Below are 12,509 nucleotides of genomic sequence, written 5' to 3' on the forward strand. Positions count from 1 at the left end.
ATGATCTACTGAGGCAAGGCCCCCAAGTTTTTTTTGTACATCTAAGACTATTTGCTGAATGTGTTTCCATCGAAGTTTGTGCATGCCTCCTTATCTGGAAAAAATAGTCTGCTTCCATTAAGCACATATGTTTTAATGCACATTTTAAGATTTTACATGTCTTAGCATTTGCATTGTGTTTATGTAATAACTTAGAAGTCATAAGCTAATTTTGCTTTAAAGATTCAAAGCAAGTCTTACCACAGAAAGAGACGCCCACAGGCTGTAGCATCCTCTGCTCTGGTGTGGAGGGCACAGTTAGGGCGATGGCCAGCATGCTACCCAATGAGGTGCCCACCCACAGGCTGGGCACTGCCACACTCTCACTCTTCTTAGACAGCCAGTCACAAAAATTGAAGGAGGAAATGACCTCACGTGACTCTCTGTCAATGCTGGTCACACTGGAGCTGCGTGAGCGGCTGAAAGAGTTGTCCCTGGCGTCTGATGACCCATCAGGGACAAAAACACAACAAGAGGAAAATTAGCATGACTTTTTATTTTTAATCAAGTCTGAGCCACCTCAGGACACCTGAAATCAAAGGACAAAAGTAGCCATTAAGCAGTTAATATACTGATGATACATTCTTAGTAAATAAACAGTATTAATATAAACTTTATGTTTCAGTGTAGTGTGTAATGTGTGAGACATACAGCAACTGCACACAAAACTCTGCCATGAAATCACCATAACATTTCCATTCAATATGAACAAAACTTGCAATCACTAACAACAGAACATTGTTATGCTGTTTTATTTTCACTCTCAGAGACCCAGATGCATTCAGATATCTTTCTAGCAAGCCTATAACAATAAATTTAGTATAAATGCACATTCTGAAAAGCAATGCAAAGATGAATGTAACCAAAACTATTAAAAACTTTTTTTCACACCGAAATCAAAATAACAAATAATGAACTATTTTCTGCATAAAGACTAGAGCCTTTAAGACAAGACACATCACAATGATTCTAATTCTTAGTTTTGAAAGTGAAAGTGACATGACATACAGCCAAGTATGGTGACCCATACTCAGAATTCGTGCTCTGCACACAGCAGTGAACACACACACACACACACACACACACACACACCCGGAGCAGCGGGCAGCCATTTATGCTGCGGGGGCCAGGGAGCAGTTGGGGGTTTGGTGCCTTGCTAAAGGGCAACTCAGTGGTGTGATTGCCGGCCCGAGACTCAAACCCACAACCCTAGGATTAGGAGTCAAACTCTCTAACCACTAGGCCACGACTTCCCTATCATCATTGCATTATTATATGCTGAATGGATGGTTCATTATTAACAGCAGATTCAGTGACCTTATGGAGACTAAAGCTGATCTAGTATCTCTAGAGCTAGTATCTTTCTGCAGTCTAATAGATGACAGTACGGTGGTGGCTTGAGTCTGTTGAATGATGATTTAACGTTATGTTGTCACCTAGTTGGAGAGACTCAATGCTAAAGTAAATAAACAACAATGTTCCCATCTTTTACTCTCACAACTAGCTTGTCATATTTGTTTGCTACATTAGTAGGGCCCTATGATTTCCATTATGCAGAAATGGATGGAATCACGAAATCCAGTCATTGAAAAAAAAAGGAATTTACTGTAGAATGTGGAATTTATCTTTGTTATATTATTTTTGAAGAATAAATAAAATTATTAAATAAAAAAAATAAAAAAAGATTTAAATATGAATGTTCAGAGCATAACCAGAAAATACACAACACAGAGTTTGTTGGAAAAAAATAAAAATAGTAGTTATTATTATTTATTTTAGATTTTTACATTTGGAAAAGCTGTGCTTCCATTAATTCAAGTTATATATATTCTATTATGTTCTATTTGTGTTAAGTTATTTATAATAAATAAATAAAAAATTATTAATATTTTTTTTATTTAATTTAATAATAATTGAAGTTTCTTGTTAAGTACACTGAAGTCAGACTCATTTTGAATAATAAAGTTTATTGTTAAATTATTAAATACCCTGCCTCCACTACATAGGCCTATGTTTGTCACATCATTATAAGTGTTTGATCACCACATTTGAGTTATCATTGCAAAAAAATATGTTTATGTATATATATTCTGTTTATGTAGGCTATAAACTGCATTCTAGCTTGTGTAACACTTCTGTATTGCACTAATAATATCAAACTTGAATCTGTTTAAAATCAGACTATGGAGAAAAAAAAAAGAGAGGGAATGTTTCAGTGTCACCAAAACCAACACTGGACGACATCATTCAAGACAACAGGCAAAGCCCACACGGCGTGCTCCAGTGAGAGTTAGTATGAACCAGACCAGACCAGGTCAGCCTAAAATAAAGCCACTCACTGAGGTCACAGAATGAGGTCTCACGAAAAGACACTGCGCTGCTTCTTCATTTCCTTCACTGAATTCTGCTGTTTCTTACCAGGAAGTGAGCAGTGACTCTGTAACCTCCTTTCTATGTGCACAACAGTGTAGAGTACATACGTTGCACCTTAAATCATCTGTTAATTTTTCCATTCTTGCATGCCAGTCTAGAATCTTAATAGACCTGTACATTATAGGTCTATAGCACATGAAGCTAGAAGCTAATGCATGATATCCTGGAAGCATGTAGGATTTAAAGTTATGTGCTGCATGCAAAATCATTGCATTTACTATCGCAGTGTCTATCATTTTACATTTATTCAACTGGCCCATAAAAACAAACCCAATGGTGAATCTTTTTTTTTTTTTGACCTTTACTGTTCAAGTGTGCAGTTCTAGACCAGAATAAGATGCAAACTGAACCAGTCTTTTTGCTGATTATCTACTGTATGTACACTGATTCAAGTTAGGGCTGGACGATTATGGCCTAAAATCAAAACCTCGATTAATTGAACATTTTACCTCGATTACGATTCATGAACGATTATTTTGTTTCTGTTTAGTTTTTTTGCCCTCATAGTTCACTGACAAGGTTTGTACTGTAAGAGGGCCATAGCTGGGGTTAGCAGGGCCCCGGTGCAGGTTGTACCAGTGGGCTCTGTTTGAAAGTGTTTAATTTGTATGTACGTTCTGTTTATTTGTTTGTGCTATTTACACAGTTGACAAGTTTTTTTCAAGTTTGTAAGTGTCTAGGTACAGAAACCGAATAATTAAATGTGAAATAGCACTGTAAAAATTAAACATACAGTCAAACCAAAATTTATTCAGACACCTTCAACATTTCTCACATTATCAGTTTATTTGCTATAGTTTAGAAAATGGTAATAAAATATGACAAGAACTCAAGAGCTAAAATGTCAGAAAAAATTCATCTTGATAATTTCAGATAACTTTGATTGTAATCCATTACATTTCTTTCTATCAAACAAAACTTCATACAACAGTCAATACTTTGTTGGCCAATTACCAATCAATGATTAATTGTGTTTAGTCTGTGGTGTGAAAAGGTTGCATTAGCAATTCCGCAAAGGAGAGCTCAGTTCAGTGTTACCGTCTGTGAGACGGCTCTCTTTCTGCATGCGCACCGAGCACAGCGTGCGAGTAACCAGCTGCTCAGTTTTTCCGTGTCTTGTGTTTGAATGCTTTAAAGTTTTTTGAATGGTTAAATTGGCAAGTGGCAAGGCTTAATAACACGTGAAAATGATACGCTTTCATGACGACACGTAGCAGCATTCTGTCAACTGTCCTGAGCGTCTTTTTAGACTGGTTGACCAGTCGGTTGAGATCGACTAGTAAAGGTGGGATATTTTTTTCTATTGAAAGCGCGATCTGACATCATAGCTCACTATCAGCAGTTATTTTATCTATGTTTGTAACATTTCTTATAGATTATTTCTCAGTGTAAGAGATAAATAAAGATCAGATAAAGATAAATTGGCACAAGTACCAGTACGAGTGATTGCCTGTGTGAATTAGTCATACCGTCTCTATATTATTGTGAAGCTGTGGGTTGTAAATAGCCTTCAAAAGTAGAAAAATATGCTATAATAAGTTTTGAGATTCTAAGCTACTTTAGTAATAAATCACAGAACAGCGCTGACAACTAGTTTCTGCGTTCCTCTGTGCGTGCCACAATTTGTGTCACAATGTAGCTGCGTGAAACATGGGAGCTCGAAATAATAATACAAATCCGACCGTCTAATCGCTTGAATGTCCATACCATAAAACAAATACAACTGACAAAGTTTAGTGAAGACGCAAGGCTAACCACTCGCCCGCCATCACTGTGTGTTGAACCGGCGTTCACCTCGGTGTTTTGCTTTTATGCAAATGTGGTTACACACGCGGTAGTATGTTTTTTAGGGGGAAGTATTAACAGGATTAAAAAACCGAAATAACCGACATGGGACAATTAAGTTGGTTAGAGGTTCTGAATTTCGGTTTCGATTACTTTTCGATTAATCATCCAGCCCTAATTCAAGTAATGCCCAATTCATGTCAGCATGGAAGAAATTCATCCCCTGCAAAAGAGTCACAGCTACTCCTAGAAACTAAAGTGAGAGAACAAACTCTTACCATCTTTCTGATCAGCAATCATGTTAATTTTCCGGGATATCTTAGCTGGAAAAAAGAAAACATTGTTCTGAACACAAAATCAAAGCCATTCATCTTGGAAATCATGGTTACTAAAGAAGTTAAATAAGTATTAATCGACCAGTTTAAGAAAGAAATAAGCAGGTTGAGACAGAGTTTATCAGCTGGAGGATCATGATGTAGAATGAAGCCAAAAGCAGCCATAAGCCCATCAGCAGCCTTAAAATGAGATGTTTGTTTATCTAGTATGTTACAATCAGAAGCAACTCGATCATGCCTGGAAAAATGCATTGAGATTAGTGGCAATGAAACCAGCAAAGATCATGAGTCAGAACACCAGGAGCCTAATTTCTTTCCAAAAAAGTGTGTGATCACCCTTTCTATGATTTCAGATGTTCAGTAGAGATCTGTGTGAAAACATGATTCAAATAAAAAATGTGTTCAATGTCATCAAATCATTCAAATCATTTTCATAGTCCTGTGTATTTTTACCCTTAAAACGCACCAGAGCAGAGTAAAAGCCTGTTAAAAAAAGAAAGTTAGAAAAAATAATTCCTACAGGAGATACAATTTTGAAATTAGAATAAACCAATTTTAATCTTAAAAAACATTGTGTACAATTTACAATCCATTTTGAAATTTTTTTTTACAAAGACATTTTTTTCTTTTTAGAGTGACATGAATCATTCACTTTCAAAGTGATAAATACAGCTCTCAAATATGTTTTTACTGGTCCACCATTTATTTGGCACACTCAACCACCAAGCAACAGACTCAGAAAGCTCCAGCTCAGCTCTACTAGAACCCATTTAAATTTGTTTGGTTAGTTCATTTGGTTAGTGCACAGGAGCCCATTTAGCACAGAAACGGAGAGACCTAGACTGCTGTAATATGAACATTATACAGTACCAAAGTCATTGGCAACAGTCTTGGATATCCTCCTGCTTTTGGACTTCACTGGAAAATGTGTTAAATAGAATCAATCAAAGAAAATCAAAGCTTTCCAAGTTCAAAAAACTTGTGTTTACAATGTACCGTACCCTTGTCAATGAACTTTTGTTTGCTGTCTTCATCAGAATTGCATGGTGAACCGGAGCCTATAGCAACACAACAGTCTGCATAATAATGTTATACAGCCCATGGAGTCTTACGTAACTTTTGGCAACTATCTGCATAAAGTCAAATTCCTTGACAATAAAATGTACTTAGTCAGCACACCTGACAGGGATTCTGAGGACACTTGCAGAATTGTTTAAATTTTTTGCTGTGCTATAGAATTTTTAACTACAATAGAGTTTCACGTCCAATGCTCTGGCATTGCAGTGTTTATTAATATGTCTACTTATAAGTTGCAGTGTGTATTTTCTGCATCAACAATGGAATTGCATTGGTTTGGCAGGACTACCAGTTTATTCAAACCATGCCGACATGGGTCTTTTAGTTCAGTTTAGTGCTGCAGAAATGACACATAGCAAGTTAAAAGGCACATTCCACACAAAATGAACATGATGTCATCATGAACTCATCCTCATGTTGTTCTAATACGGTTTTATTCTCCTTTGTTAAGCACAAGTGGCTAGACATTTATTTTGGCTCGACAACATGTTGCTTTGCATTTTAGGTTAAAAACCTAATATATATACAGTACAGACCAAAAGTTTGGGCAAACCTTCTCATTCAAAGAGTTTTCTTTATTTTCATGACTATGAAAATTGTAGAGTCACACTGAAGGCATCAAGGGCTATTTGACCAAGAAGGAGAGTGATGGGGTGCTGCGCCAGATGACCTGGCCTCCACAGTCACCGGACCTGAACCCAATCCAGATGGTTTAGGGGTAAGCTGGACCGCAGAAAGAAGGCAAAAGGGCCAACAAGTGCTAAGCATCTCTTGGGGAACTCCTTCAAGACTGTTGGAAGACCATTTCAGGTGACTACCTCTTGAAGCTCATCAAGAGAATGCCAAGAGTGTGCAAAGCAGTAATCAAAGCAAAAGGTGGCTACTTTGAAGAACCTACAATATGACATTTTCAGTTGTTTCACACTTTTTTGTTATGTATATAATTCCATATATAATTCCACATATGTTAATTCATAGTTTTGATGCCTTCAGTGTGAATCTACAATTTTCATAGTCATGAAAATAAGGAAAACTCTTTGAATGAGAAGGTGTGTCCAAACTTTTGGTCTGTACTGTATATATATATATATATATTGTGTATGTATATATATATATATATATATATATGGTTTGATGTCAGTGGCTCTCACATGTCATGTGACCACTTGTGACATAATGCAACCACAAATGAGATTGGAGGTCTGGTCTGTTAATCTCAGTTAACGTATAGATTCAGAATACAGATGCATATTATATTTTCCATTTTTGGTGCTTGGCAGTATAAAATGAAAGTGGGTGGTGATTTACATGTGAATACATGTTTATAACAACACAAGAGTGAGACAATTATAACAAAAGTTTCATGTTTGGGTGAACTGTTCCTTTCAGGGACTGTCAATCAACTCATAAGAAAACAACCATCAATCCATGCTCTTGATACATTTTTTTTACCGGTAAAATCTTACAATGCAGAAAGAATGAGGACATCTTTACCTGTAGTTGGTGATTTGCATTTCTCCTCTGGTGCGGCTGATGCATCATTACCATCACAAAGACCTGTTGAAAACAAACAAGTCTAAACAGAACAGCCAGACTGATTTTACACAATGAACATCAATTAACACAAAAAATTAAAATCAACACAAAAATATAGTTAAACAAAGAGAAGAAAAAGAATGCAGACAGATATAAAGAGAAGGAAAAGACCTTTGATGAGTGCCATGTGACTTACTGATGTAAGAAGAACGAAGCTTTTTCACAGATTCAGAATAAAAGTTAGAGAGGCCGGACATGCAAGACTTCTTATGCAGAGTGTCTTTACGAAACCACAGAGAGAGACGAATATTGAAAGGGTGAGACAAAACAATGACACAAAATCAAATGAACAGCTCGAAGGCCTTTGAACTGACAGAGTCCAGAGACTGAATTCAGGACAGTTGCGACATTTGTTGTGTTTTATAATTTTCAATAATCGAGCAAGGTCTAAAAATAATAAAACATATAATTGACAATAAATGCATATCAATGCAAAATATTAGTATTTCAAATATTAATTACTGTACATTCAAATTGAAATTAAAATGATAATAACCTGCCTTTTCAAACACCACTAAAAATAGGTATTGGTCAGATTTTTTGTATCAGTGCATCACTAACAATAATGTCACATGGCCTTAAATTCAGTCTGTGGGCATCTGTGTATTTCAAAGACTGAAACTCATATGAGTGAACAACAAAAAGAACCAGCAAAGACATAGGACAGAAAAAAACAAACACCAGCATCCCTTTTTGAGCATATGGATCGGATGATTTTCTAAGATAACTGCAGATGGTTCGTCGGAAAGAGATGACCACCTGCAGTTTGAGGATGCAGGAGCATCACGGTCCAGAGACTGACACTGCTCATGATGAGCATGTGCTTTATTTTATCAGACAGAAACACAGACTGAAAACATGCAGAGGTTATGATTAATAGTGAGACGATGAAGCATGCATGTTGTCTGTTCACCTGCCGAGGGCTGTCTGGTTTTGCGGGGTGAGTGTGGTTGTCTGTGGTGAGGATCTGTTGAGCCATACAACTCAGCGGTGCTCACGTTCACAATGAGAGTTTTCTGAAGGTAATCAACCACTGCAAGACCATTACCACTGCCAAAAGCAACTCTGTAAAACAGATACACACTACCGGTCAAAGTTTGGAATCATTAAGATTTATTAAATTAAGATTTGGAATCATTAAATATTTTGAAAATGTTTTTCTGCTTACCAAGGCTGCATTTATTTGATCAAAAATAAAGTAAAAACAGTAATATTCTGAAAATAGTATTACAATTCAAAATAATTCTAATATATTCCTGTGATGCAAAGCTAAATTTTCAGCATCATTACTCCAGTCTTCAGTGTCACATGATCCTTCAGACATCATTCTAATATGCTGATTTGCTGCTCAAAAAACATTATTATTAACAATGTTGAAAACTGTTTTTGCTGCGTAATATATCTGCCAGTGGTTAAATTACATTTTTTACATTTTACATTACATTTAATTTAAAATAAAATTGCCTATAAATAAAAGGCAAGAAAAAAAATGCCCTTGAGCATCTACGACTAAAAAGTAAGCTGCTTTTTCTTAGCTTTGACAGTTTGCTTTACAACGTTTGCACAGCATTGATTTAATCACTATTCCTACTCAAGGCTCCAGGACACACCAGATATTAAACTGAAATCTCCACCCTTAATCCTGCTACCTGAAAATATTGAACTTTAAATTCAGGAACAGATGAGTTTATGGTAATCAGATAAAAAAAGCATATTGTGGCTAATTACATTTGTGCATTTCACTATTTAAGAGTAGCTCAAATGTTTAATTATTGTGATGAAGAACAATTATTCAAGCATGGCTGCTAGGTTTTAATATGATGGATCATGACAGATATAACCTGTCTGAAAGATAATGAACAGCTGTTGTGGAAAGGAAGTGTTTTAATTGCTCAGTAAAAACAGCAGTAGTTTGTGCTGTCGTTTGGTGGACTTACAGGCCATATGCAGAGTTGACGGCCAGGCTGGTGATCTGTTGTGGCGGCTCCCCGCTGACCCACACCAGCTGAATGAGCAGCTCCACCTGGTAACCCGCAGACTGTTTGAGAGGAGAACTCCTGACCCTGGTCAAATAAGACACAGGACCCAATTAACTACATGCTATCATAAGCACAGACCAAACCATGTGGTCAAACAACCAGACATTTAAGCAAAAATCTGGTCCACATGGCTAAATTTATGGCCCAAACCTGTGAACTTACACAGGAAAAGACCATTTTAGATGTCGACCGATATTGGATTTTGCCAAAATACTGATAGCAAGGTTGGACCACACTGGCAAATACCGATTAATTAACCGATAACTGACCAGTTTTTAAAATGGATACTGAAAAAATTAAAAAACTAAAATAGTGCTTTATTTACAAAAAAAAAAAAAAAAAAAAAGTACTGAACCATACTAATAGTAGTAGTAGTAATAATAATAATAATAATAATAACAACAATAACAACAGTAATAGTACCGTATTTTTCGGACTATAAGTCGCACCTGAGTATAAGTCGCATCAGTCCAAAAATACATCATGATGAGGAAAAAAACATAAGTCGCACTGGACTATAAGTCGCATTTATTTAGGCCCAAGAACCAAGAGAAAACATTACAGTCTACAGCCACGAGAGGGCACTCTATGCTGCTCAGTGTAGGCTACAGGAGCACTGAGCAGAATAGAGCGCCCTCTGGCGTCTGTAGACGGTAATGTATTCTCTTGGTTCATTTCTCTCGGTTCATGTCAAATTAATTTTGATAAATAAGTCGCACCTTACTATAAGTCACAGGACCAACCAAACTATGAAAAAAAAGTGCGACTTATAGTCCGGAAAATAACGTAATTGTTGAAATTACCACACTCTAATAGGGCCCTATGAAATCTGTTAAATTCTTTCCTAAATTCCATTTTATTTATTTCCAAATTCTGTTATTTAAATTTTCTTGATTCTGTTTTTTCCATTTTAATTTTATTCCACTCCTTTTTAATAGTTAAATTAAAGTTTATTAATCATAAAGTAAGTCTAATTAAATAAAATCATGAAACGTATGCATTTTCAAATCAATTTAATAAAAGTTTAACAAAAATTACATGATTAGGGCCTTATGAAATGTTTTATTTTTTTCCTCACCATATTTTTTTATTGTTACCAAATTCTGTGTTTTAGCATGTGTAATTATTTGAGCGGATAAAACAACTAAATTTTTTCTTAAAGAAGCCTAATGATTTTTTCCCCCTCAAAAATTCAGTGTGTATTTACATTTTTATTGTTATCAAATGAAACATTACTTTTATTTGTCTTTTAATTACTTCAAATTAAGCGAACTTTTTTTTTTAGGCAAACAAAGGGGATTTACTATTAAAATTAAAACATGGAAGAAATTTTGTGAGATCGTTCCTTAAAAAATAATGTTTGTTTAATTTTAGTAGTAGTAGTAGGCTATGTACATTCTACTGAACAATAGGCTTCATAACCGGACTTTTATTTTGATGGGTTGCAAAATAAATGAATACCTTTGCATTAGGGCTGCACGATGTGTCGTTTAAGCATCGATATCGCGATGTACGAATCCACGATAGTCACATCGCAGGATGTGCGATGTAGGCTGTCGTAGTTGATCCGTTATTCATTAACTGTATGGGCCAGCTACTCCCCTGCCCTTGACAGTGTGATTCGCGGATTAATTGCACAGCTTAACCATCATAGAGTGAAAGTTTATAATTGACAGGACTGAAAACCACATGCAAGTTTAACAGGGCAGAGAGAGAGGGAGCGCGCGAGAGAGAGAGAGAGCGCGCGAGAGAGACAGAGCGCGCGAGAGAGACAGAGAGAGAGAGCGCGCACGAGAGAGACAGACAGAGAGAGAGAGAGAGCGCGCGCGAGAGAGACAGAGAGAGAGCGAGCGCGAGAGAGACAGGGAGAGAGAGCACGCGCGAGAGAGACAGACAGAGAGTACATTAGAAGTACCATCAATGTTTATAGAAATGTATATGGATTTATTTTGCATGTAATTTTTTTTTCTTATGAATATATATGTATTTTTGTTTTGTTTGTTTCTATTCTGCTATGTACAATGCTTTGGCAATATGTACCTTTGTATGTCATGCCAATAAAGCAATATGAATTGAATTGAGAGAGAGAGAGAGAGAGAGAGAGAGACCGAGAGAGAGCGAGCCGTTTTCAAACAACACGAAATGAGAATGTAAGTGTGCTCACCCCATTTTTGTTTGTAAGAAAAAATATCGCAATATATATCGCAGAAAAATAAAATATCGCAATGTCATTTTTTCCCAATATCGTGCAGCCCTACTTTGCATGTGATATGATGCTTTTGCTCAAATCAAACAGACAATTGCTCATGAAGTGACTCTCAGAGCAGTTCTGGAGATGTTCTTCATGTGTTTTCGTCCTCATTTAGTCAGACGACAGACGCTGAAATCACTGCGAGTTCAGTGTTTAAAAAACGAAGCAAACGGAAAGAGCGATCTATATTATAGCTCTATAAATGAAGCATATAGACTTTATTAGAGCCACAGAAAGACAAACGTTTCGATGGAAATGCTCAATATACAATTCATTATGTACATTAACAACTATTCGTAATATGTAATTTAACGGAAAACTATGTGAATGGCGCTCTGAGGCGTGGCAGGATTTTCTGTCTGAAGTTTAGTCTCTGTTTAGCGTGCAGCATCACGTGTCTAAAACAGCATGTGCTGTGAGTGATTTCAACCACTAGAGGCCACTCTCGCACTGTACAATGAAATCAGAGCCTTCTCTGCCGCTCCAGCAACGGACCGAACCCGGGAAACTATCAGCCGCTCCAGCAAAGGACGAAACGCGGAAAACTATCAGCATGAATTTTTACAGATAACCGATTGTTCCAGCAATCAACTATCGGTGCCGATTAATTGGTAAAACCGATAAATCAGTCGACCTCTAGACCATTTCATCAACATGTGATGCAATCAAAGTCTGAAATTTTCGTTTTGTTGTTTTTGCATTAGAGGTGAGTGAATCTGAAAACAGACTGTACTTGAGACAGGGCACGTTATCTCGCAGGCCGTCAGATGAGTTGTTGCTGCTGGTGGAGGGGTGGGACTGAGGAAGGCTGGTCTGAGGGCTGGATGAAGTTCCTGGGGTGGTCACAGCTGACGCCTGCTCGCCTCCGCACTCGGGAGACTCTACTTCATTCAGCTCACAAGGCATACGCACCTCCAGGAGCTACAGACACAAGACAACTGAAATCAACTCTAT

General features: G+C 36.8%; 1 protein-coding gene across 6 annotated transcripts in view; it reads right to left on the reverse strand.

Moving 5' to 3' along the window:
- Positions 1–12,509, reverse strand: part of stxbp5b (syntaxin binding protein 5b (tomosyn)) — a 45,865-nt gene that overhangs the window by 4,712 nt on the left and 28,644 nt on the right. For 3 of the 6 annotated variants that reach the window (XM_059518499.1, XM_059518503.1, XM_059518504.1), the window contains exons 16-23: positions 12,289–12,476; positions 9,203–9,328; positions 8,179–8,330; positions 7,164–7,226; positions 5,594–5,650; positions 5,463–5,510; positions 4,536–4,580; positions 241–480 (exon numbers count right to left, since the gene is read on the reverse strand). In XM_059518499.1, the coding sequence (XP_059374482.1) occupies positions 241–480; positions 4,536–4,580; positions 5,463–5,510; positions 5,594–5,650; positions 7,164–7,226; positions 8,179–8,330; positions 9,203–9,328; positions 12,289–12,476 (919 nt within the window). The remainder of the gene's footprint in view (positions 1–240; positions 481–4,535; positions 4,581–5,462; positions 5,511–5,593; positions 5,651–7,163; positions 7,227–8,178; positions 8,331–9,202; positions 9,329–12,288; positions 12,477–12,509) is intronic. The other 3 variants (XM_059518500.1, XM_059518501.1, XM_059518502.1) reach the window with 3 other exon arrangements.

The sequence above is a fragment of the Carassius carassius genome, chromosome 31 (genome assembly GCF_963082965.1).
Source record: "Carassius carassius chromosome 31, fCarCar2.1, whole genome shotgun sequence".
NCBI lineage: Eukaryota > Metazoa > Chordata > Actinopteri > Cypriniformes > Cyprinidae > Carassius > Carassius carassius.